The 27,478-nt window shown below is 40.5% G+C and overlaps 1 protein-coding gene and 1 long non-coding RNA gene across 4 annotated transcripts in view; one reads left to right on the top strand and one right to left on the bottom strand.

Annotated features, from left to right (window-relative positions):
- ALCAM (activated leukocyte cell adhesion molecule) overlaps window positions 1-27,478 on the bottom strand; it is a 124,415-nt gene that overhangs the window by 31,613 nt on the left and 65,324 nt on the right. For 2 of the 3 annotated variants that reach the window (XM_054838079.1, XM_054838089.1), the window contains exons 2-3: window positions 4,456-4,556; window positions 1,499-1,718 (exon numbers count right to left, since the gene is read on the bottom strand). In XM_054838079.1, coding sequence (XP_054694054.1) covers window positions 1,499-1,718; window positions 4,456-4,556 — 321 coding nt within the window. Of the gene's footprint in view, window positions 1-1,498; window positions 1,719-4,455; window positions 4,557-18,959; window positions 19,081-27,478 lie in introns of those variants that run through there. The other variant, XM_054838099.1, reaches the window with a different exon arrangement.
- On the top strand, window positions 17,456-23,187 carry LOC129211271 (uncharacterized). The gene is made up of 4 exons (XR_008578803.1): window positions 17,456-17,526; window positions 17,668-17,776; window positions 19,713-19,760; window positions 23,079-23,187. It is a non-coding gene; the product is annotated as an uncharacterized LOC129211271 (long non-coding RNA).

Raw genomic sequence — 27,478 nt, 5'->3', positions numbered from 1 at the left:
GCTCCAGTGAAACCCAGCTTCAGTCACGACTTCTGGGATACAGCTGAGTTCCAGGTACACAAGACATTTGGCTTATGAGGGTTCGCATTGCTGCAGCCTAGCTCTGTATCTGTGATTCAATGACTTAGAAACTCTACTGGTTAAATAAATGAAGCTTGCAGGCTACTCTTAACTCTTTTGTAATTAGAACAAGCAAGCAAGCAATAAAAAAATGAAACCCCAAATACCAGACTCAAGGAAGTTAAACGCAAAGAAATGTTAAGAGAACCCTAAATAAAGTTGTGAACTCAAAATGAAAAACTGCGAAAGTAATTTTTCCTTGCAGTGCCATATTTTCTTGCAGTCGGCCATATTGCACGCGTGGCATTCTCTATTCTTATCTTCCTTAGTAAATAGAGGCTTGCTCTATTAGTATTAATGCCTACAATAAAACATACAAGCTGTGCTCCATGGCTGAGTTAGCATTGTGTTAATATTTAGTACAGTACACAGTAATTCAAGCAGTCAGAATTTCGTTTCACCATATACCACTGTCTCATCTACATATTTACTGCTGTGTGATAAATAAACATGATAATTCTTTATCATTTCCTTTGAAGTGCTGTGTTTACTATGCGCACTCTGAGCACTCTCCTCCCTGTTGTCATTAATTCAATTGTTCTTGCAGTCAAATTGAAAGTGAAACGAGGGAAAGGAATTACTGTTGACTCCTAATCTAGCTTCAAACTCTTTTATGCCACTGACAAACTTCTTCCCAGACACCACCGATGACTCCCCGACACTTTCTCCCCGAGCCAAGCATAAGGCTGCCCCTTCCCAAACATGAAAACGTGCCCTTCCACTCCCATGCGAGCTCAGAGCAGGACTGTGCTTCAGGGTTCTCCGGTTTGAACTGCGGATCAGCCTTCTGATCGGGTCTGTAGTGATATCAAAGGCCAATAAACTTTGTTGTGCTCTAAAAGAGAACTGCTGACTGGTCTACCTCCTGGTATTTCGGCAGGGGATGAAATAAGCATTTGGGGCTAGAAACTCATTTTTCAGCCTCTCACTCTCCCCCTTACAGTGCATACTGTTGCACACTGGCTGCTCGGAGCTGCTTTAAACCTCGCTGCTGATCTAATCCTGCAGACCGCACACGGTTAATGCTTCCCTCCTGCAGAAAAATTCACTCAGAGAACAAATGGAAAATAATCAGTGCTAATTTTACATTTTTCATTTCCAAGGCCAAATGACATCACATAAGTGAGTCATTATCAAAGCCCAAAATTCTCTTTGAGCCAGCACTTATCATGAATAAACTGCAAGTGCAGGCAGTCCTGTTACGTAAATGCCACCAGTAGATTACATTTTTGAAAGCTGCAGAAATTTGCTAGTCTTAGTAATTTACTCAGCCAAACTTACTTTCTTGGCTTTAATCTTTCCCTTAAACAAAAGTTTCTGTAATTTACGATTCAGATGCTGATGAATGTTAACAGTAGTAACAACTAGATTTACTTACTGAAGACTTTGACTATCGTTGGCTCTTCGGAAACATCATCTTCTGTAACTAGCATACATACAAATCTCTTTTCATCACTGATTCTTGCATTCTTGATGGATAATGTATAGTTTTCTGAGAGACTCAACCTGTCTTTGTAGTCTGGTACATCATCATACTGTACATTTTTTTTTGTTGATGATCTGAAGGCAATAAATACTGGAGATCCATTTGGCATTTCCTATAATAAAAGGATAAACACTTCTATTTTGCATAAACACTCATTGAGAACTTCTGAAGATCTGCAATTGGTACAAACCCATAATTTAAAAAAAATCTGAAAACTACATCAGATGGCTTTTTTCCTGATTAATTTCTGCATTACAAACAAGAAATTCAGTGTAATACGAGAGCTAGTTTAGGACTGCCGTGGTATACATTGAGAATATCATCAGCAGAAATAATTTCAGTCCTTGGGCTCAATCTCAGCATAGCATGGGGCTTTCTCTGACGAAGACTGGTGGTTCTGACACCACCTGCATCTATCTGTATTAAAAAGTATTTGAAATAGAAGCATTCATGAGCTAGGCTCGAAAGCTTCAGTTTCCTTTTTTCATGATTGTTTTACATATTCATATTGTTTGTCTGGGATATTCAGACTTCATTCCAAATGCAGGATTTAATCAGGCATAACTGCCTATTTTATTCTAAATTAGTTTTTAGGGTTTTTTTCCTCTTTGTTTTTAAAGGACCCAAGAGCTTGTGTCATGGGAACATACATACAATCAAATATTGTTATTTAGGCATCTCAGAATAATCAGCAAAATATCATTTTCTAGACATCCTCCTTATATTAATCAGTATGCGGTTGCCATCCTAAGAAGGAATACAAAGTTGACAGCCTTGCACAAACCTACCATATAAAAAATTTATTTTTATGAGAGACAAAGTTACAGGCTGAGTTCTGCAGGACTTCATTCCCTCCCTGCCCCAAGCAGGGACAGACACTCTCTGCCATTATTTAAAGTGAGGTGAAAGGCCGACTCCATCATTATGTTCAGTATTGTGCTAGGGGCAGGAAGAGATTTTCATTCCCTTTTATCCCTTGCACCACTGATGCGAGTAGTGTTCCCAGCACAATACCTCAGCTTGACTGCAGAGCCCACAAAAGCATGACGATGTTGTGACAAGAGATGAGCGGTGTCAGAGCCGGGCAGGGAGCAGGAGGCAACAGTTAACGCAAAGTTTAAATTCCCTTATAGACTTTGTCCCTCTCCCAGTTTTAACTCTCAGATTACTCTAGATGTCTGTCACACAGGAAAGCAAGCATTGCTTTGACTCAATACACGCAAAATTGGCTGTCAAGTGCAAACAAGCTCTTAACTCCGTAAGCCTGCCCAGGGCACCAGTACGCACAGGTAGCAACTGAAGGGAGCAACACCTGTTCGTGCCATGGTGCCAGCCTCCCAGTGCCCCTGGGCTCCCACCAGCAACCCAAATGGCTGCTCCCAAGGCAGCACAGCAGAAAATGGAGTTCCTCCTTCTTCCAATGAAATAATCACCCACCCAAAAAAAACCTAAACAAACCCTCCCCATGCTAAAAACAAGTGTTGCCATGCTGGGAGCTGCCCTGGGAGAACGGGTATCGCTTTCACTTGGTTGCATGGGCTGTGTCAACAATTTCATCCAATAGCAATTGGACAGGCTTTTCTGCACGTTAGATTTTGTGCCCCTTTCCATTTAGAAGAAGCTATAATATCTCCATGTGCTGCTTGGTACTTGTCTGAGATGAGCAATGCAAACACACTGGAAAGAGATAATGCATTTCTTTTTCTCAAAATAACCTTGCTCTTCATACAGATAGACTTCTTCCCAAGAAAAGTCAGCAGACTAAAAAGCACATTACAAAATGTAGGCCCTGCATCTTCTAAATGCTTATATGAAACAGTTTCACTGTCCCTTTTAGGGAAACGTCCTCCACAGACTTCTGACTTCATTTCCCAAAACATGTTTGTGGAGCAGGAGTGGATGACGTTTGCAAAAGCTGCAAACTTCCACGTACAAGGGAAGGAGCCAGCAGGGGTGGATTATGAAACATCCCCAGTGGCAGACAAGTCTGCTGTAAAATAGGCAGGTGGATGCCATTTAAAAAGAGAGAGAGAGAGAGAACTATGTAATTTTAAATCTGCTGTCAGAGTAAACATCACCTGTTATTGCTGGTAACATTTTGGTTTGAGCATGAGAGAAGATTTATATGAACAAGCAGGAAAACCAGTTGTCCCAATGTCAGTTTGAGAAGCAAAAAGGTTTTGGTATCCTGGTGGTTTCTTCCACATATGCTTCCAGGTTTCATTTGACTTTGATATGCTTATTCTCCTTTTGGTCCTGGATACCAATTGCATATGGGAGAAGTGCATCCTACTGCAGGCTAACTGAGACAACCAGGAGACCACTGGCATTTTTGCCTTTATTCTCCACTTGCCAGAAATGGCAGAGTGAAACCACCAGCAACTCTACTAAGGTCAGGTCTGCCCTCTTCTTTGCTGTGCATTAAACACACTGAAGCGTGAAACAGTACTGAGCGACTGTCAGATCAACCAGACCCGAGGACAGCGCTTTCCCAGGGATGAGGCACGCCCTGCTTCAGGCAACCCACTTCAAAAGTATACAAATGAACAAGGATGGCTCTGTCAAGTGAGCGAGACACCACTGGGTAACATGCCAGATCTCTAATACAGGTTGGCAGACAACTCCTGAATAATTATTTCTCTTGAACAATGAGATTAATTCCTCAAACCTCTAATCTATGCTTGGCAGAAATTATGCAGATTGGAATCTTGCAGCCTTACAAACACAGGAATGAATGTCTTCGTATCCGAGGCAGAAGTCCTACCGATTGGAGTCTTGTAATCTCACACACAAAAAATACACATCTTCTTATACCAGCTCTAATGAATGTAAAGGTAAGCTATACTTACATATTTCCATTTTCCAAACATAAGACCATCTGGTACTTCTAGACGACAAGGCATAGTAATAGTATCTCCATATACTGCATTTACTGTGTACAATCCCAGAGCTAGAGGAGAAACAGAAAGAGAGGAAACTATTTTAAGCATTTTCTTGAATTCCCATATGCTAATGTTTGGTTCACAGCTATTACAAAAGCAGAGCCATGTCCTTTGTAAATGGGTATTTTCCAGCACGTAGGATTTATCCCCACACCTCTAACAAAACAGGATTTCTGACACTAAATTCATTTACTTAAACATTATGACCTCTTCAGACCCATGTTTCCTGCTCCAGTGAGTGGGGGCCAAGTGGATTTTCAAACAGGATTGCATCTGCTCAACTGGATGAACACATACACTACAATCAGTATCCACTGTTATTGTCCCAAACTTAAAACTTGGAAAGGAAAATCCCTACACCTTTATTTTCTTCATCTGAAAAATCGGCCACTTCTGCTTGGAGAGTTTATGTTGCAATGCAATATTGTGAGGAGGCCAGCAAACAAGTGATATTCTGACTACTGCACTACATTAAAAACTCAGAAAAGAAAGAGTGTTTTTTAAGTGTTGGGTTCCCTTAAACCTGGGAAACAAACTAGGCTGCACATTTAGATTTTGGAAAAATGAAATGAAATGCTTCTCTGAATTATTTAAGAATAGCTTTTTTGGAAACCTCAGCACAATGTTGTTGTGCTAATGCATTCAAATTTACAAAATAAAACTGACCCACTTACTTTCATTGTCCAAAACATGGGAATTGAACAAAACCAACAGACCCTAAAGTGATGAAATGTTAAAACACAAGGAAGTTTAAAGGGGAGGATGTTCCAACTTCGTGCATTTGCTATCATGCAACTTTGCTTTGCTCCTGTTTTCCATAGTTACCCCTGCTCTCAGTGATGCTCACTGCTCCTTACACTGGAAGGAGGTTTTGCCTCTGGTGCTCACCCAGTGTCACTGAGTGCGCTGGCTGCCTGCCCTCACCTGTATCTCTGCAGCTTTTGTCAGGATCTTCTGCCCAGAGACTCAAGACCTCCCCCTTTGCTCTCCCTTCATTTGCATCAGGAGCTGCAAAATCAAGAGCATGCTGCCAAAGAAACCTTATGTAAAAGAGAGAAGTAGGATGCTGGTGATGTAGCCAGGGCCACAGAAACACCCAATCCTACTAGAGACATTAATTTTTCTGCAGATTGAGCCCTTTTTGCAAGAGCTGGAAAAAGCAAACCTATTCCCATGCACCCCCAAAGACCTGAGCCGCAGACCCCTTATCTTTTCCCAAGTCCCAAGGCAGCTGCTGGAATGACCTGACAATTCTATTGAGTGCATATGTGCCCTCTATAGGGAGGTTTTCCCAAGGGATTTTTTTTTCATTAAACGAAATCATGTATTTTCAGAGCCAAACACTGAATTCCTTGCCTGCCATTTAAATTAGACTCCAGAGTATTTCCCTCAAATGTGGACTTCAGAGCTCACTGTTAGCACCAGGTCATATTTATCATTTGTATCACAGTGACAACTAGGCAGTGATTTGTGCTGTGTGGTGCTGCACAAGGAAATAGTGTTCTAAAATTCTTCCTTAGAGAAGCTTACATCTTGGATGGCATCGCATGGTAAGGCAGAGAAGCACGCTGGAGCTCGATGGACTAAAGGAACACAGGAGATAACAGGCACCACTACTTCTTAAACTTTCTGTCCTTCACAGCACTCCTCTTCAACTAAACAACTGCTAATCTTCTGATTCTGTTACATAGTCATGAACATACTTCAGGTACATTATTCACACTATAAGGACCACTTGCTCTAATTTGCTATATCGTTTACGAAGACTAGCTGTTTTCTAAATGACAACAGCAGTCAGTCCACTAGATGGTGCTGAGTAAGTGCAATCTTTAAAACTGAAATGAATGGTTTTTTGAAGAAATCAGCTAACTTCAATTTTATGGAAATAGGACCAACGTTTTACAAATTCAAACTATAAATGGAAGTAAAATTCAAAGCTGGAACAAAATTCTCTTTTGGCCCTCTCTCGCACTTATTCTCGTCTCCAGGAGGGGGACAATGCAACTTCAGCTTTGCAAGTTGAATCCTAATTTTCGTTTCTGCTAGAGCTAAGAAAAAACAGTCCTTTTTGGTTCCTCTGTCCCATGGATGCAAAATTACAAAAGACTTGCAAATATATATTCAATTAGTATGCTGGGTAGTACCTGTTTAAATTCCAGTCAATTCTCAGTTAGTAATTTGAAATCCTGTAATTGTATTTTGCATCACATGGAAAAACAGAAACTGCTTCTCCTGCTAGGAGATATTCCCTGTCATTGGGGGAAACCAAAATGACCCTGTGGGATCTGTAATGTTCTCTCCTAGACACCCATTTAACCCCTGCAGGTTGCTAAGGTAGTAAGTATATGCTACCAAAGGCTTGACAGCCTCACAAGGGTGAATGAAACTGTTTCTGGAAAGGATTTACTAGTAGATAATCGATGAACGGCATGATAAAAGGAAAGATTGGCCTCTGATTTAAGAACTCTTTTATCTGAAAGGCACTCCTTAAGATTGACAAACCTCCCCCAAAATCATGTCTTGCCATAAGTTCTGCCTAAACTAAATTCATACAGTTTTCTAGGAATTTGTTAACACAGAACCAGAAAGGCATAGGTTTTACTTTTTATACAGAGACACAGACCTTACAAGAATACAGGAAGTCCTGCTGTAAAATTTTCTCCTCCTACTTCTGTAGCAACAAATCTAGAACATTTAAGAAGTGCAAACTAGTTGAAAAATGCAAACTTTCACTGCAGGAACTGCAGTAATCTCTGCAAACCACTTTGCAAACATATACATTTAAGAAACAAACAAGTTAAAAAAAACACCTCAACAAATTTGGAAATTCCTCTCTCTGCTGCTATTAGATATATTTGGAAAACAGTGGGATGAAAATGATTGCTTAACTATATGACAGTGCTTACCATCAACCATCATTTTCTGAGAGGCCTTTACATAGTTTCTAGCTCATTCTAAGAAAAAGAAAATGAAAGAGGGATCTACAAATACATAACAAATTGTTCCATGCCCTAACGCAACACAGAGTCAATGTCAAGGCCCTTGTATCTCATTAACTGCAGGAGTGCACAAAGGCAACTGTAAGGAATAACACTGCAAGAAGTCACTGCCCATCATGCCCTGCCTTGCTGTATTTCTGACGCACCTTTCTGTAGCTAATTAAGAGCTCAGCCAGCTCCCCTGCATCATTTTCAGATGTTGTCTTCTAAAACTGAACCAGCACCGTTAATAACAACACTAATTCAGAGACAAGATCTTGTCCCACGTATGCCTGGAGAAGCTCTATTTGAAGTAGTTATGAATTATGGCTATATACCAGGTTAATCCAGCTCACTTTCCTTCCATGTCTTTACATACACGTTTGAGCAGGCTCGAAGTGACTCTAAACTCCTTTCCTCCTCTTTGATCCAGTGCTGAAGAAACTCTTAAGTCAGATTAAACCTTTCCACATAGGTTCGGACACAGGAAGAAAGCAGCAGCATCAGGAGGTATTATGACCCAGAGCAAGATCCTGGCAGGACACTGCTAAATTGAGACGGCATTTGCTGTTGATGCTGTTAATTACAGTACTTTCCACGTCCCCCCAGCAGTGCTGTCTGGCATCCTTCTTTGTCCCCTTCTCTGCCTGTGTATCACAGGGGAAGAACCAAACAGTAGCCACATATTTGGGTGACTAAACATAAAATCTCACTACTTGGCTTAAAGGCAGAGGTGCTGTTGTAATTTGAGATCCTCACCTTGAGTATACGATGCAGGTCATAATTTGGACTAATTATTATTTTTAAATCATCAGGGTCATATAAGACAAATGGATAGAAGGTGAATATCTAAAAATCAGGGAGCTGATGTTTCTTCAAGGAAACAACAAAAGCTGTAGGAAGTGTGTGTAAAGTAGCCATGTTTTCTACCTATATCTTCCATTTGAAATATTGAATGTTTTTCTTGCTGCAAACATCTTTTTAAAGAGCTTAAGAGCAACATTTTTGTAACAAATGTAAAACAGACCAAGGGCCATTTAAACATCCTTTATATGCAAAATCCACTGGAGACTATGAACCTATACCTAAGAACTATGGCTAGCAGAAGTAATGTCCGAAACTCATCTTCACCAGCCTGCCTGGCTGCCTCACAGCACAGCTTATTTCCAGTTACTAAAGCAATGGAAATCTGGGCAGCTGAGCCTCCCTCAATACCTCCGAGTCCAACGATTTAAATGATGTTTTACATCTACAAAAATGTCCTGTATTTTCCTTCCTCACCTATTTTTTTACTGCTGATGCTTCTGGCCTGGCAGGTTCCGCAATGATGCTTTCTACTACATTTTCTTGACCCAAGGAGCAAGGTCTCATTACCAGAGAACAGCAGGACACATTGGCCACTACAGTTCTTTGCAGCAATCAGCAGCAGCGGGCAGGGGAGGTCAAATAGCAGTTTCTGGAATGGAAGTGTCCAAACCCAAGAGCTATTATGTCTATTTAGCGCCTGTTTCAGAAACTGTAGGTAACTACTTTGGAAACTTTAAGTCAGGTTTGGCACTCCAAATCTTTACTTGAGGTTTTGGCCCTCCCATCTTATCTTCAGTTAGCACAGATTAGCTTGTATGTAATATGTTGTGGGAGGCTAAAAACCTCTGCCTAATGAAATAGATATTTAAGTTGCTTGTTATCAGCTCTGAAGTAGCAACAGACGGATTTTTCTTTCTGCCCTCCCCACTAAAGGGATTTCAGGTATATAGGCATACACACAGGTCCTCTTGAGCATCCATTTAGGTACCAGCCAGGAAACGTCAGTATTTCACAAAAGCAGTAACTGTGTGTTCTTAAGATCAAGTAGTCACCTTTTATTAACAGTACTTATTTGTTGTTTTGTGGTTTTGCTGGGTTTTTTTTTAAAGGACAAAGCAGTACATGAATGCCAGCTAGGTATTGGTCCAATGCAAAACATATTAGGAAAAAAAAGTGTCCAGCTATGAATGAATGAGACAAGACTTGACAGCAGGTACTTACTGTCCCAATTGTTGATGCTGATAATGCCTTAAGGTGGATTTTAACACTGAAAAGTATTTTCCAATTGATTAGAAGCATTATTTAGAGAAAAAAATTAAGAGAGTTCACAGAATCACAGACTGGTTGAGGTTGGAAGGGACCTTTGGAGGTCATCTGGTCCAACTCCCCTGCTCAAGCCGGGCCACCTACAGCCAGTTGCCCAGGACCATGTCCAGACAGCTTTTGAATATCTCCAAGGAGGGAGACTCCACCACCTTTCTGGGCAACCTGTGCCAATGCTCGGTCACCCTCACAAGAAAAAAGTGTTTCCTGATGTTCAGAGTCATGTCCTGTGTTTCAGTTTGTGCCCATCGCATCTTGTCCTGTCACCGGGCACCACTGGGACCTGGCTACATCCTCTTTCCACCCTCCCTTCAGTTGTTTGTACACATTGAGCCCTCTCCAGGCTGAACAGTCCCAGCTTTCTCGGTCTTTCCTTATATGAGAGATGCTCCAGTCCCTTCAACATCTTCATCGTCCCTCATTGGACCCTCTCCAGTATGCCCATGTCTGTCTTGTGCTGAGGAGCCCAGAAATGGACATGTGGCTCCAAATGTGTCCTCGCAAGTGCAAGAGTACAGGGGAAGGATTACGTCCCTCGACCTACTGGCAATACTTTCCCTAATGCAGTCCAGGATACCATTAGCCTTCTTTGCTGCAAGGGCACATAGCAAACTTCATGTTCAACTTGGTGTCTACCAGGACTCCCTGTACATCCTGCAAAAGCTGCTTTCCAGTAGGTTGGCCACCTTCCACATGGCATGGTAGTTGGACTTTTCAGACAGGACTCAAGTTTTAATTACTTTTTCTCCCTCTCTTTTCCTTGCCTGGCAAAAAGTAACTTTTCCAGTACAACATTTAGTAAACTTTCAAGACATTCACAACACTGATCATGAGAGCAGAGAAAATACAGCAAACATGTCATGGACCTCATGTTTCCCTACCTGAGCTTGACAAAGTCAGCTGAAAAAAGGGTAAGTCTTGTATGGATATAATGGGACTTTAATCATCCTTTTTGCTGAGCCACAACAGCCTGGGAGCCAAACACCACTCAGCCTTGAGCCTGCAGACCCCTGCAATAGAGGCCCAGGTGCCATTTTTTGAACATGCTCATCCTTGTAATCCAGCTTGCTCTACTGAAAACAAGCCTCTTCACATGAGCTACAACAAGCACTCCTACGCATGGCTGACACAGACATGCCCTTGGCCATTAATCTTCTGACATAGCACAGAAAACACAAGATACACTTCAGGATGTCAAAAGACTGGCTAAAGCAAGCAAAAAAAAAAAAGGGCTAGCATTATCAAAATTCACGCATATAGCAGCTCCCATTTCAGTTTGGTGGCTACGATCATTCTTTGTTTCATATGCTGGGCATCAAAATAGGGAAGCAGGGCAAACACTTCCAAGAAAATTCAAATATTGATTATCTTCATCGTACAAATACGATTAAAAACAAAACAGTATGTGTTTGTGGATATGTTATCTGATACAAGTTATATAACAGTATATTGTTTCTTATCTCTACCTGTTTAAATAGTGAAACAAATTGACATGTGGGTGACTAGGACTTCAGAAGAACTATTAGTTACAAGAGAATCATCAATATTATCCAAGACAGAAACTAACGGCAGATAAACATATCCAACTGTATTTAATGTAACATACACTTGTAAAAGAATATAATAGAACTTGCTGAAGAGTTTCTCATACTTCATCAGAGTATTCCTTCAATAAGTTTTAAGCCCTAAATAATGTTAGAGGCAATTTTAACACCAAAGGAAAAAAATTCTTTATCATCGTATAAGCAGTGATGCAATGGACAGCAATTACCCTTTGGAATCATCACTGCTAACCTGAGCTCTTTGAAGATGTGAAGTAACTGAATGGGAATGCACATTCACGGTTGTCTGCATTTTTTGGGGGAAGATCCAACTTAAAACATGATTATGACTCTGGGAGATGTTGAGTTCCTTTTGACAAGCTGGTCAAAGAAACACCTACTTAACTCCAAAGACACAAGCAGCCAAACCCACACGAACAGGAGTGCTTACATGCCTAACACTGATTTTGGCAAGTACTCATGCAGATTAGGGAGATGGGGCTTGGCACCCACCAACATCAAGGCATCGGGCAGTACACATCAGGAAACGAGCAGGGTATTTAAAGTTAAAGAGATACTGAAAACACCAGAGAGCAGGCATTAAATGCCAGCAGAATTCAGCTATCATTACCTTACAAGAAGCATTACGCTTGTTTAAAACACACAGAGTTTTTCCTTATAAAGGAAGAAAAAATCCTGAAGGAAGCACGTCAGCACTTCAGAAATCCTCTCTCCTACGAACACTAACAACTAATATGCTCCTACTCCTTTCTAATTCCATATAAATCAAATGTACAAAGAAATAGCTATAATTAGAAACTAGCTTTCATAACTTGTCACATCTGACCAAGGCTGCATGGGCTCTGTCACCTTATCAATAAGGATATCCTCAGCTCCCTCCTTCAAGAGGATGGAGGTCAACGCATGCTTCTCACTGGCATTTTGCTCTATAGCTCAGCCAGTTGTGTATTGCACAGGATGCACAGTTTTCCTACACATGCATATGGCTCAGCTTTCTACGTAACCTCAAGCACGAGCTCAAGGCTGGGACCTCCGTGAGATTAGGTCCAAAATCCCACGGAGCACATTAACCACAGTCAAATCTGGGTGCTGTGTGCCCGTTCACAAGCCAGACTACTCAATTGCTGTTTATTTCACTGAGGGCTATTTCTGTCCTAAGATTTCAAAACATCCAGCTGTTTCAGCATTTCAGTGGCTATTTTCCCTGCTTCCCACACCAGCATACAGCTTTCGCATCTGTACACTCCCTTCCTGCAAGCTTTGCTTGTAGCTTGATTTGGAATGATTTTAGCACAAGCTTTTGAAAAGAATGAGGGAAATTTCAATCTGCAAGGCAGAAATCTTAGAAAGTTATGTCCTTCCAAGAGCAGATGGTTTTGTAGTAGATGCTACAGTGCATAGTTTACAGGGGTGATCATTACTGTAAGCATTACCTTAGGAAGGCTCACACTGAGCATTTCTGTGAACATTTTCTATCATCCTTGCCGCTAAAGGAACACACTGGAGAACATACAGAAGAAAAGCTTCAGTCTGAATGTACCAAAATGCCTCGATTGCATCTAAATAACGATGACTAATAACCTTTTGTCAGCTTAGGAACTTCAAATGTTATATATACAGCAATAATCATGACAGTAATCATAACCATCAAAAGTTTCTAGAATTTTTGATAGGTATGCAAAAGAAATTTGTACATAGTCATACTCCTTTAAAATTCTAATGTCCATCATTAAATGCATTATTGTCACTTAAAGGAAAACAGATACTGCTTTCCAAGTCAGCAAAGCTTTCAAACTACATAAAAAAGCCGTTCTAGCATTAGCTTCTGCAAAGCTTGAGACCAAATGAGCAGTTCAAAGCTCAGTAACGGATGCAAAATGCCACTGCAAAATGAATTACTTGTGTCAGCACATCAACCTTCCTATCTTCCCACCTCAGCCTCTGCTCCAATGCCCAGCTCTGAGAAGACAAAGGAAACTGCTAAGACCAATAGCGGGACCAGCAAAGCTCTGGTTTGCTTGGCAGCAGTACACGCATCTCTGCTTTTTAATCCAGTCCCTTTTAAATCAGGAAGTCTCCAAAATCTACTAAAGAAATGGAGGGAAAACCCATGAAAGCCACTAGTGTCTTTGTACTGCATGGGCTTTGTTATAGCAAAATTTTCCTTTTAAAGGGAAAGTCCTAAGCTTCTTTCCACAAACCACCACCCCAAAACATCACCTGTGATTTCAATGGCCTTCTAATCACACTTTTTTACAGAAACCCTGGCTTTTGGCTCAGTATTATGTAACTCTGCAATTTCTGGATTTGGTGCTAATCCAAAGCCAGTCAGATTTGTTTTGCAGGCTAACTTGCAGGTTTAAATTTTCAAGTCCTTTGAGTAAATCTTACAAGTTTTAAAAAAGTTACATATATATATAGTGGTGTTGCTGTAAGTAGGAAAAAATATAGTGTAATTCCAAGCAAATATTTACAAATCAGACTTAGGGAAAAAACACCTACCTACTTAAAAATGCTTGAATTAGTATAAGGCTATCAGAGACAATGTTTCCAGAAGATCTGGGTGGAACCACGTGAAAACACATGTCCAACATTGGCAAGTTGTGGTCAGCATCAGAAAACCCAGCTGTGCTTTTTTTTCCCCCACAATGTACAGTGGGAAAAAAGCTATCCTTCCAACAGTTGATGCTCCAGCTGAAAGGTAACTGTTAATGATTTACTTTAATGCAAACTTTTACAAAAAATTGCTTAGGATAGTTCTCATAATTCAGAGGAAGAGCTAAGATGGCCAACATATCTTATAAATACTTTGATTCAAGATATAGCTATGACTAAAAGAACTATGATTTTTTTTTTAACATACTAGAAAGTTGAAAATACTTTATTAAAATAGTTACCAACATATGGTGTGATTTTTTACAAATGGTCCGGCACATCTGCCAGGGAATTGAGTTGTAGCTTACTGAAGTTTGATGATACAAGCTATCTGCCAAGAGATGAGCAGCAAATGTGGGAAAGCAGTTTCTGAGTCAATGCTGCAATGAGTTTCAACTTTAAAGGGTATTTCTAATCAGGCAAAATGGGAACAAAGCTTTTGTAGTTTGGTGAAACTTCTCACTCTTTCTGAGGTGAGCCTCTGGCTGCTCCTGCAGTCTACTTCTGTTATGCTTCTCAGTTGCCCTTCCAAAGCACTTTTCCATTTGCTAAAACTACCCCGATTGTTTTTTATATTTTCATTATGCTAGTCAGCAATGCTGCTGTGTATCCAATAGCTTAAAGGGACTTAAAAGTTTCTACTAAGTCAAATAAAATCTGTAGCTCAAAAATAATTATCTAAAATCCCCTATTATATTTTGCTATGAATCCTTTTACTTTTTTAAAACAAGTCAATAGACAGCATACTAAAAAAAGAGCTGACCCTCTTGCTTTTTCATAACTTGATATTGACAGTGTGGATCAATATACCCCAAAGGCTAATAGTGCAGAAAAAACACATAATTTATACATAAATGCTGAATAAAAGGCTAAACAGTGTATGTTTTTCATAGCAGAACTGTGAGAGATTTTGTTTTGGTACTCTAAGAAAGAGTATATTGGCCTGTCATCCTAGATTTTAAGTCAATGTCAAGCTGGCAGCGCATCAAAGGAGAAGACCTTCTGAGAAAGGAGGCTAGACTTTTGCCGCTTGTATCCTTCCCTTGAACATGCTGCTGTTCAAATGCAGCAAGAGCCCTGGGAAATGGGGCTGCAATCATGGTGGCACCGGAGTAGAGACGCCAAAGGGGGCCCAAACCTGCTGGCTCCTTCCAGGGGCACCTGGAAGCGAACGGACTGTTTCTCATAGGGTGAGACACTTGGGCTGCCTTCCTACCACAGGAGTTAACCTCTTCCCATCAGCCTGTGCAGGACTGAACCAACAAGAAGCAGCAAACGCAAGATGACAAGGAGCTGGTCACTGCATCCGACCTAGTTAACTGCTGTTTCTGGAAAGGTGCAATCCCAGCACCGTGTTAAGACTCCACTGGGATCACCATTTAACAAAAAAAAGTAGTGCACCTGAGTCTCTGACCCAGGGTGCTCCTCTCCAACTATGGAAAACACAGGGGAAAAAAAGTTTTCTTCCACACACATTATGGTCCACACGTGCTAGTAAAGCATACACTAGCTTGTCTATATACAAGTATCCCTTGTAAGTACATCCCTTTAGATTTTGGTCTGTGAGGAGCCATAAGCAGGTAAGAGGACAAAGAGCAGATAGACCTTCCATATACAGTTGTTTTAGGAGTTAGGCACTGTCTAAGAAATGTTATTGATCTATGCTTCAATTCTTGCATCAAAACAGAGGAAAAATAGTTGAAGCAAGCCCCTAGCTTTGGAAAAGCAGCCAGTAAGCAGCATTTTCTTCCCCCTGGCATTGGCCAGATGCAAAGAAGCACACAAAGACTACAGCATCATAGGAAAGTCTGACCCTGAATCCACCTACTCCCAATGAAATAAATGGAAGGGCTCCGTAGCCACGTCGGCAGAGTCAACAACAGCATTAAAGCTACTTGCTTTTCCTCACTTGCTTTCTGCACCTTTTCTACTTAGTGAAAATTGCGTGGTTAACACACCTAAGGCTTGGCAGTGCAGTAACAGGTAGGAATTATCCATACCTCCCATTTTAAAAGTAAATAAAAAAGAATACTGAGTTTCTTGATAAGTGAAAACTTAGTAACAATTTATATGTTACAAAGAATGTACTTCCCAAAACATGTATGTATTTCTTACATTTCCTTAAGCATGAAGGAGTCTCAAGAGAAAAATCAAGGTATGAGAAAGCAAATGAGAGGATAATTTTGTAAAGTATGAGCAAAAAAAATAAAAATCACTGATCACTCTGGTTAAAAGTAAATAAATGCAATGAAAGAAAATTAGGAATTAGGAAAAACAAGGTAACACAAAAAGTTAGAAAACTTAATGTAGTTAAATCAATGTCACTGTAATCGTTCCATCCAAAGGAATCTCGGCAGCAGACACTGTTCTAACCACTTTCCTTTTGTGAGTTGTCGGCATTCTGCCTACAGAGGTACTTCCCTTCTGCCTGTCTAGGATCCTTCCAAGCTGAAAATTAGTGCATGGCAGTTTTCAATAATGTAATTTTTCTTAAACTATGCTTGTTGTTCCTCTATTTCATGTCATGATTTGCCCTGTCAAGTAATCCTGCAACAAAGAAAAAAGTCAGATCTCTACTATTCTGTACATTCCAGATGTGCAAACCTCACCCTCTCCATTGCCTGCACATTCACCTGGGCATTTGCTTACTCATGCAAAACTATCCTAAGGTTCAGCTCTCCAGCTTCTCCCACTGGCTTGCTATCTGCTGCCAGCATTCCCCTCTGCAGCAAATGGGGTTTCCAGCAAGCAGAGAAGAATCTGTGTGGAGAAGGCATAGCGTTTGCTTCTCTTTTTTTACCTGTGCTCTGAAACATTTGCAGAAGCTCCAGTTGTATTTCTGTAATAGTACTGTACACCCCAATAAGTAAGAAATAAAATATTTGGTGAATCCAAGTCTGATTGGCAACTTGCAGATGTGCACCATGTGGATTCCACTGACGCTCTGCCTCCCAAAATTGTCCATCCAATAGTGTGTATCACAGAAACATGTTCTTCCTACTCACCTGTCATCAAGGCTGCAGAGTCCACAGCTAATTAACAGGCAGTGTCCTGCCACACTTCGATACTGCAGTCACACTTCCTTGGACCAGCTGCTTGCCGGGTTTAGCAGTGTTTATTCCCAAAGAAACCAGCTAGATTTCACCAACAGAGCAAATCATAACCTGTGACTGTAATGTGTGTAACTGTGTACAGGATATTATTTTCTGTGAATGAGTTGCATTTACTTGTGGTGAAAACCATGCACTAATGACCTCAAAAAAACCCTCCCAAATTACCCAAACCCTTAAAGAAGTTATAATTTTAAAGGGCATAGAGGAAGGACAGATTTATCCTTCTGTAACACTGAGTGGCTGGAAAAAGCTGTACGTGCTTTCAACAGAAAACGTCCAGACCTTCCGAATTAGGGCAGTAAATTGTCAAATGGAAAGCATCGCATTTATGTACCATCAGGTGGCTGTGGTTGGATGGACACCCCCCCTAGCTGATGATAGGCTTTTGGCTGCTCCATCTGTTTTCCAACTGCGTTCCCTACTGATAAGGGAGAGGACAAAGCAATGCAGATGAGATGAATATAGACTCACCGAATCATCAACAGGTCTTTGTTACCTGGAGACAAGACCTATCATTTCACTGATAGCACAGTAACGTAGGTGTGTGTGGGGGAAAGCTCATTGAAAGTATAATGCTATAAATCCTTATGATTTATGCTAAAATAAGTGACTGACAGCTCCTCTGAGGCTCTCTTTAGATTTAATGGGCTCCTCACAGACACAGCTTTTTAAATTTCACAGATGCCTGTAGCCAGCCCTGGTACTGGCAACTGTCTCCTGCTGTAGGAGGAAGAGCTGAAGCAGATGTGCACTTTCGCTGACCGGAGAAATCAGCATCACCTTCGTTTCTGTAAGTTTCATCTTTCTCTGCCTTTCTTAACCAGAATGCTGAAAATTAACAGGTGTGTCAGCAGCACAAACTCCAAACTATATATAAAAAGAAAGAGTTAACAGTACACAGACCCTTATTCAATGGTGAAACACAGACACACAGATATGGAAATATGTAAGGCTGGTGTGACTTCAGTGCCCGTCATTTCTATTTGCGGATATTACTGACATGTGTGATAGTATGAAACGCTGCCAAATATTGGGGTCTGCTTCCACCTCATATGTATTTACATATGTATGTGCATATATAAGCTAGCATCTGATGTGCTATTACTTTTCTCCTTTGCATGGATTCTTTATTGTTTTTACAAGATACCCCCATTGCTTAAAATGCTGCATATATAAAACAACACTGGAAGACACTACTCAACAGCAGCTCAAATCTGGTGGACGGGCTCACAGCTTACAATGATTTTTTCCAATATAATATAACATTAGACCACAAAGGTACTGTCCAGTTATTGAACAAATTGCTATAAGTCTCAGATGCCCTCTGGAGAAAACTATTAAGCATTAGAAAAGGCAAAGTATGGTTCCTATTTATTTTTTAAATTAATACATGAGTTACTTTCTAGAATTTTAAACTGTAGGCATTGTTTTCTGCAAATAGAGTGTTGCCATAAAGTTTAAAACCAGCAGCATCTGCTGTAAGGCCTATCTTTAGTTCCAAAAAGGGTACCAAAGGGTTACTGTAAGCATGTGCAAACAGAAGCAATACAGATCTTAAATATGTGCATAAATATTTGAAAGATTGATCTTCAAGAACAAATAGTCCCACAGAGGGAGGACTAGGGCACAAAACATCAGCATTACTACTAGAAAACAGTTATGCTGACTAGGCTTCCCTCCCTATTATTATATATTTTGTGGCAGCCTCTTGAAAGTCCAGGACCCCATTTATAAGATAACAAAGAGGCACGATCAACCAATTGCTCAGGGACCCAGCCCAGCCCAACCTTCAGCAGAGCACTTCAGGACACCCGTGGAGCCACTGTAATTTCCAGAGTGTAACCCCTGCTCAATGAGCCCCCCAACTCCAAGCATGCAGCATGCACCCCTGCCACAAATAAAACCCGGTACGCGGTTCGCAGGAATGGAAAAACCTTGACTGCCTGGCTTTAGGGAATGCGTTCACTACATACCGCTCATTTTGACATAGTCCTGAACAGCAGTATCAGAAATGTTAGCAGCTGCACAGATCTGGATGCTTGTAATTTTAGATTTCGGTTTGAACGGCTGAGTAAACAGCAATTCCTTCAGAGTAGCCTGCCTCAGTTAGATGCACGGCTTCCAGCGCAGAGTGGCCAACACTTAGGCTGTCATTGACACTCTCTGTAAACACACATGTTGATGTGAAAGTCGGCCGCTTTCTCTAAAGACCTGTCAGAAACTCTTTGTGGAGAAGGCAATCGAGTTTTAGTTAGCATGACAGCCTCTGCAGTGCATTCTGCTCTTGTAAACTGCATTAATGCCTAACTGCACATTTAAGTACAGTTCAACATGCTGGTTTGACCTACGTATTTGGGCCATAATTATCAATTTCCTTATCTAGGTGCTGCTGCTGCCTGTGTCACCGCTTCTCCCTGAGCAGGAACACAGAAGACAGGTCTCCTGAGTTGTTATTTTGATTTGTGGCAGGAGCTTTTACCTGTACAGTGCTAGTTATCCATTTTTTGACACTAATTACGTACTCTGAGCATTACAGTTTTGCAACAACCATCAGAGACAAAGTGTTTGCTATGCAGCCCATATGTTGGCCAAGCACACAAGCTACTGCAGCACCAGGCTGAAGCAGGAACGGCAAAGCCTTCGTGCATATCTTTACACTGCAGCACCGCAAAGTAAATGAGAGCTACCTTACTTCTTTCATAAGAGTCATCTTGTGTTTTCTGCAGAGAAACAGCATTCACACAGTGCCTGGCGAGAGACGGCTTCAGCTTTCGGTAAGTTAAAAGCATCCCTGAGTCAGTCAGTCACAAGTTGTCCTGCTGTGCTGAGGCCGTCAAAGCCATCATGCCCGAGGGGACTCCTAGAGCACCCACCACCTATTGCCCTTCCTAACCACTACTCGACATCAAGAGGAACGGGACCGTGCTGGGTACCTGGCAAAAAACACTTCTGAAAAGACAAAACAATCTCACAGCTACTTCAAACCATCTCTTAGTGTCAGGAGGGGTGCTAGGATAGCTCAGTGGGGCAAAGGATCTGGCCCCCAAAGACAAAAAGTTGTTATTCTGGCTTTTGTGAGGAAGCAGAATGATTTTTAATAGTCTCCAGCTTCTGTAAAAACATGTACTAATTAGCACACATATTTAAAAAAATGCTCCTACATCTAATTATTCTGAAGAAATCCTGAAAACTAATTATTAGTTCTGGAATCCTTTTTCCTTTTTGGAGCCAGATGGTGTCCTCCCTAAAATACCACGGCTAGAGAATTATTTATGTGAGCTTTGACCATGTCTGAACAGCTCAGGGAATGATGTATGTTTTTAATGCCCTGATACTGACAACAAACCTTTTAACTCTAAATTAATGGGAAACAAATGTCGCACGGTGAAGATAAAAGTGACTTTGCAAAGTTTTATTCTTTAGAAGTTGCCTTTTTTAAGAGGCCAGGGTCCTTGCAGAAATGTCAGTATTGGTTTGCCTGATAGAACAGAGGGATGCCACGGCACGTGCATGTGCTCAAGACACGTGTAGTATGGGTTGTGTGTGCATGGGGGTGAATCAATAGTATTTGGGATAATGTATCTAATTTTATGTTGGTCTTAACTGGGTGTCACAAAAAAACCCACATCCCAAAACCCCCCCAACAAAAAAACAACCAATGAACCAGAATAACCCAGGTCACCCTCCAGCAAAGTAGCAGCTGCCTTTAGTTTCTCATAGGTACAAATCAGCTTTTTATGCTGATTTGCTTTAATTTTTTATATGCATTTTTTCTTTACTTAAATGCATTTGATATGCAAATTCAGTCTGAAAGATAGATGTTCACAGCTTAAACCAAATCCACAGAATCAAGTGACAGCAGTGAAGAGGCTGGGTTTTGAGACCTGGTGCAGGTGCCGGGTGTAGCCCCCCTGGAGCAGGGCTTCAGCACACCCCCTGCTTGCCTGCCGGTCCCCGGTCGTTCCTTCCTGCCAGGAGGATGGGGACCTTTGAAGAGGAACCCGCAGCTTCTGCTCACAAGGACTGTGAACCTGGACCTTCAGAAACAGCGCTCAAAAGTATCCTTTTTAAAGAAGTCAGTAAGAGCCTAAAAATATCAAACTTCCCACTTACAGATTACGGTTTTCACCAATGGATCTGAACACAGTTTCCCATGGATGTAACTGCTATAATACTTGTTTAAAGACAGCAAAGCAAAGGTCTGCAGACATGCAATGGCTTGCCCACCACGGCTGAGGAGGATTGCCAGCTGTGGCAGAGCCAGGATGGGTAGGAAGTAGCCACGGACAGTTGGCACAAAGCAGCTTTGAATCGGATGACAGACCACCAGGCTGCAGAGGTGTAAGAGGGTTTCTGCAGCACCGTTCACGTTATACCCTTGACATTATCCTAAGACATCATTTAATAAGCATCGTGCCTCTGCTTTGAGTCTGGAATACCAATCAGTTCCTAAAAGTAGCTTCACACCTAAACTTGCCTCCTGTGCAACAACAGCTGCTCCAAGAATTGTTTTTCCACTCTAGACAGTCCATATAAGTATCTGAAATTGGCTGCTGCAATATTAAAATGAGTCCAACATAAAATTAATATCCATCATAGCTATTAGAAAAAAAATCTCTCAATATATTAAGTACTCTACAATCAAAACAAGGCACCTTAAATCAAGCTGAGTAGGTTTTCATTATCTAGATTTATCTTAGGTAGACATAATTTCTTTCTCATTAAATTGCAATATGAGCCATTTTGTACACATAAAAATATTAAAACATATTTTCTTCTCAAAATGACTAAAATGTGATAAAAGCCCACACGATACTTCCCTTGCCTTGATGTTTTCAAGAGAGTACCATATGGCTTGTCTGAATCCCTCAACAAGAGGTTTCCTAATTTGAATTGGCAACTCCTTCTTTAGAAAATGTAAAATCCCATAACATATTTTAAATTATATTCTATCTAACAAAACATTGTTTCCTTATCATAACTACAAGCAAGGTTTTACACATTTTTCGTTTTCATCGTAAAGGTAAATTCTTCAGCTTTTAGAACTGTATTATTTTCAAACATAGTATCTCTGCACATTATTAATAAAGTAATACTTTATAGGTTCTTCCCATATATCTCACAATATTAGGCACTCCAAAGATCTGGAGTATGTGGTAATCTCTTTCTTAAACAGCTGTGCAATCTAAGTAAGAGAGAAAAGCAAGGGAGGAGAAGAGCCTTATTGAAAACCCTTTTCTTCTACAGGAAAGCTGCAGCACAAAGCTCTCATGACCAGCAGAGGCCAGGTAGGCAGCGTTTGGAAAGAAGGTCACTTTGGGTTGGCTTGTCCACAGTCCTGCTACAGAAGACCATCCTTTCCTAGGACTTGTCTCACACACCAATCAGTGTAAGAAAATCAACAACTAAAGGCTTTTCTGAAGAAATCAGCTTATAGGCCCAAATGAAATGCAGGAAAATATTCTGATTTTGTCCTGGATTTCGCACCAGGCTGAAATCACTTCTTTATTTCTCAGGATGGATACAATAGCTACAACAGAAATTGCTATTTAGTTACACTTCAGAGAACAAAGTAGTTTGTCATCATAGATGCTTCTGTATGCCTGAAAATAACTGGAATACAGTTAGTACGATACACCTTCTTTAGAGCTGTGTTAGAGGCTTTTCTTTACACCCAGCGAAAATGAAGCTTACATGATCATGCTGCTTGTGGGTATCCCCACAGGAAGCCAATGTGTTAAGAACTTGATAATTTCTATTAAACTTTCACAGGGAAATAGGAGACACTTCATAACCAGCAGTGTCATGAAGCTGGAGAGGAAGAGAAAAAAAGAAAAAAAGAAAAAAGAAGGATAGATAGTGGCCAGCTCAGAAAAAGGCTGCAAAACAAGCTTAAATTGACAAGCTACGAGAGTATCCACCCTGCGGAGAAGCTTGGAAGGCTCCCAGGAAGAGACAAGCTTCCATGGGAACCTTCATTGGCTTCATCTCCAGAGGACACACCGATGGGCATGAAACCATGGAAAAAATAGCCATTATTAGCTCTACTGCCTCTCATTTACTTAGTTATCTCTTCATACTTCTATTTTCAGTTGTTTCTGTGGAGAAGGGTAACCTGGCACCAGCCATCAGGCTGCACAGATGTACCGGTCAGGGTACCCAGGAACGTCAGTCCTAGTGTAATGGACAGACAGCAGGAAGATACTAGGGAGCATCAACCTCCTGCCTGGTATTTGAAGAAGTCATCCAGCTGAAATGATCCTTAACAGACAAGGTGAGCTATGATTGTAGACCCGCTTTTCTATACCCAGCTATTAAGGGACAAGATAGTGGTATACTGTTCTAGCGGAAGTATCACTTCAGTAAAGCTATTATTTGAAAAGCAGGAAAACAACAGGAAAAAAGGTATTCTACCCTCCCAAAAAAACATTCAGGGAATTCAGAGGGTGCAGCAGGTTTGCTGTATCAAGGCGCAATCCTAACTAATCTTACAGAAGCAATTCTAATTAGGCAGGAAATGAAGAACAGTTCCTTTCAGGCTGGCTGAAAGAACAGTGGATTGATTTAAATCAAATCACTGATTTTAATCATGGATTTAAATCAACCAAGCAGGACACCTTGATTTAGCTCATCAACTTTAATCTTGTACTTTTTACTTTTTTCCTAATGAAAGCTCATTCATTTTGTTAAGATAATGTGAGGAATTGTAAAAAGTACACACTTTATGTTAAAATGGATTACAATTTTTATTCTCACTCAACACTGATGACTTGTGACTACAAAGCTTGAGCTAACTAATTTTTTAACGGAGTTAAAAAGCATCACTTTTAAAAATCATTTAAATTTGAAAGCTCATACATGAAACACATTGTAAATTATTTAGAGATTGTAATAAATCTAGGCCTTGATAACTACAAAGGATTTCTGCTTAGTTTTCTTCTAAAACCTTTTAGGTAAAACACCCCAAATGTGCAACATTTAATAGACTTTAATCTATTTGTGTCAAAGAACATTAGAGCCCAGTAAAAGGCAATGCATTACGTTATTTAGGGACACCTATCAATAGTATGAAACCTGGTATTATTCAGCATACTCTTTAAAAAAAAAAGAATGTATTGTGTGGAAATGTAATCCAAAGCGAGTGTCAGGAGAAAGGAAGAGGACACGTACAGACAGTGCTCATGCTGGAAAAGACCTGGAGGTGACAGAAGAGCAGAGCAGACTTCATGTGCAGGTTCTTGTAATACAACATGACAGCAGTGTAGGGGACAACAAAGTGTATTAGTAAGAACGAAAAAAAGAGACATTAAAATGATTTAAGGGATGTTTCAGGACAGTGGGCTGACAGGCACATTATATCTGGTACGCCCAAGCATTACGAGTGTACAGTATTAGTGTTTCATTCAATAGTTTCCCTTTTTTCCTTTATTTAGAGCCTTGCCAGAGACAAAAGTTGTCAGAGAACACTCATTTTGTACCAACACACACCACTTCTCTATATAAAACTATGCAAACCAAATACAAAGTTACATGAGGTAAATACAAGACAAAAGTGCATGAGCAGTATCTCATTATATTTGTATGTACAATTCTGACTGGTTTTGTTAAGGAAAAGTTCCTGATGAAAAATATCAACTCTTAGTCCTTGTGAGCTACTATTTAAATCTTCACTAGTGTACTAAGGCTCTGCTAAAAATGAGCAATGAAAAAATGATGACGCTTTGTTCATTAGTCCTGCCCTCAGTAGGCATTCAAAGCTGTGGACTCAGAGCTGCTTATTTCCATGTCAATGTCTTAAGCACCTTTCCCTACTCTGCTCTGCAAAGCTTTGACAGAAAGATGGGGATGGAGCCCATCCTGAAGCATTCCAAGCCAAAGCAAACCTAAACAAAAATTTACAATCCCCCTAAAAGATTAAGTATGTTTGATTTCCTCAGCCATATTCTACCTCAGCAATCTCCAAGGATAATTTTTCCCCTTTTACTGACAATGTTTTTGAATAAGAAAGGATTTCCATTTGAATTTGAAATGTTAAGATAACTTTGTGGTGCTTTTCCTTACAAACTACCGGAACCTGAAGCACAAAGTGGCAATCTGCTAACCAAGACAGACACAGTGATTCTGCTTTTTTTTTTTTTTTTCCTTTTGACACATTAAAAAAAGGACTTTTTAAACACCACTCAAAAGCACACAAGTGATAAGAACAGTCAATCCAGAAGGAACATTGAGAAGAAAAAAAAATAAAAAATCTGCTACAGTGGGTAAATGATGAAGATTTAAAAAAACTTCCAGATTGTTGGCCTTCAGCATACACGTGTCAGATTAATTAAAGTACAGCTTAAATGGCAATGCAGAATTTCTTCTGCTTTACGATTAGGAGCTTCAGCTATTTAGTTTTGTGTATTTGCTTCGGAGATAATTTTCTAAGGGCCAAGCTACATAATCCATGCACTAGCGGGACTCCAGATAATTGAAGTTATCTACTTGCAGCTCCAAGAGGTTAATAGAACACCACAGCTACGGGTTGATCTGTTGGGTACCACAGCCTCAGAGGGTTGAAGACTATGCAACAGAGAAGCTTTGCAGCATCTTGAATAGGTCCACCTTTCACATAACAGCAGCAAAAGAAACACTCTCCAAAATCATGGGTGTGGTGCCAGTTAAGAGTGAAAGTGGTGACACTAGGAGATAAAAATAAGCTGCGTTAACTACTCAGAGCAGTAGTATATTAGCCTCTAAGTCTCTTTTGCACACTGTCTCCTCTCCCCTGCATCCCAGTAGGATTAGATAGTGCAGTTTACACCATGGACCAGACGTGTTTTTGAATGCTGGATTTGTTTATGTCACCCTCCAAAGTTATAAACCAAGTTCATGTAATTTGGTGTGGATCATTCGACCTTGGTTTCCCCTTCCAGTTCAAAAAAGACAGAGAACTACTGGAGAGAGCCCAGCGGAGGGCTACAAAGATGATTAGGGAACTGGAGCATCTCTCATATGAGGAAGGGCTGAGAGAGCTGGGTCTGTTTAGCCTGGAGAAGAGAAGACTGAGAGGGGGTCTCGTCAATGCTTATAAATATTTAAAGGATGGATGTCTAGAGGATGGGGCCAGACTCTTTTCAGTGGTGCCCAGTGACAGGACAAGGGGCAATGGGCACAAGCTGGAACACAGGAGGTTCCATCTGAACATGAGGAAAAGCTTCTTCACTCTGAGGGTGGCAGAGCCCTGGAACAGGCTGCCCAGAGAGGCTGTGGAGTCTCCTTCTGTGGAAATATTCAAACCCACCTGGACGTGATCCTGTGCAACCTGCTCTAGGTGATCCTGCTCAAGCAGGAGGGTTGGACTAGATGATCTCTAGAGGTGCCTTTCAACCCCTGCAAATCTGTGATTCTGTGATTCCAGCAGAGGGGAGAGAGGAGACAGAAAAGCTTTCTCAACTTCACTTTCTCCACTCAGTCTTCACACCTGCATCTTTTAAAATTATGAGTTTCAACTGAAACTAAATACTCAACACATTCAAAATCTTGAAAAATAAAAATACTATCTGTCCTAAGAGAGCTTCCATAAATCATACTGTTAGAGCAGGACAATGAAAACTGGTTCAAATGCTATTTCTCAGGGCATTGAAGGTACCTCATGAGATACTCTATCACCTTATCTTAAACATAAATTTATCATACAAACAAGAAAGAAAAAAAATCAGAATGTACACCTACACTGCTTATGAACCTCAGCCTGTAGAAGCTCCTCTGACAGTAGGAAAGCTGCATAGTCTAATAGCTGATGAATGTGTCTTTTAATTTATGTGTTTATTTTTTGGAAATCATTAAGCTTGCTAAAATTATCAACTAAAGAGAAAAAATATCAAACCTTTTGGTAACCAATAAAACCCCAAAAGATAAAGAGCATCTATTTAGTAAAATAATAGCTATTCCAGCTAGTTTTGGCATACCTAGCCAGATACATCTATGCTAGCTGCTATAGTCAGTGCAAACTGAGGACAGACTTTTTCCCGTTTTCCATCACAGCCAGAACCAGTATGCATAATCACTTATCATAACAGAAACACATGCTTAGGAATAATTACTAAAAAGCACCTTACTCTGTACTTTTCACCTGATATTACTTTGCAGATTAATTCAAAGCATAAAAGCTAATGATAAGATAAACCACAGACTTAGCTGTTTTCTCTTTGGAAGGACACTTGCTATATGCTGACACACCTGTTTTCCGGCCTCTTCCCTATTTCTTCTATTCATCTATCAAAGAAACAAACCCACTCTTGTCTTCTGGATACAGCCACTGGAGAGGAGTGAAGTATACATTAACAAGCAGCCTTTTGGCTCTGTTGTATTCAAAGAAGCAATACACTAAGGATAACACTCGTATAATTTTCTTTTGTACCTAACTTCACATTGTAGTTTTAATGAAGAACACATTTAAACATGTATCTTCAGTCCTATGGCTTTTTAATCCTAGGTAAATTATTTTTTT

This window comes from Grus americana, chromosome 1 (assembly GCF_028858705.1).
Source record: "Grus americana isolate bGruAme1 chromosome 1, bGruAme1.mat, whole genome shotgun sequence".
Lineage (NCBI taxonomy): Eukaryota > Metazoa > Chordata > Aves > Gruiformes > Gruidae > Grus > Grus americana.
The sequence above is the reverse complement of the archived record's forward strand: the minus strand, read 5'-3'. Positions and strand labels throughout refer to the sequence as shown.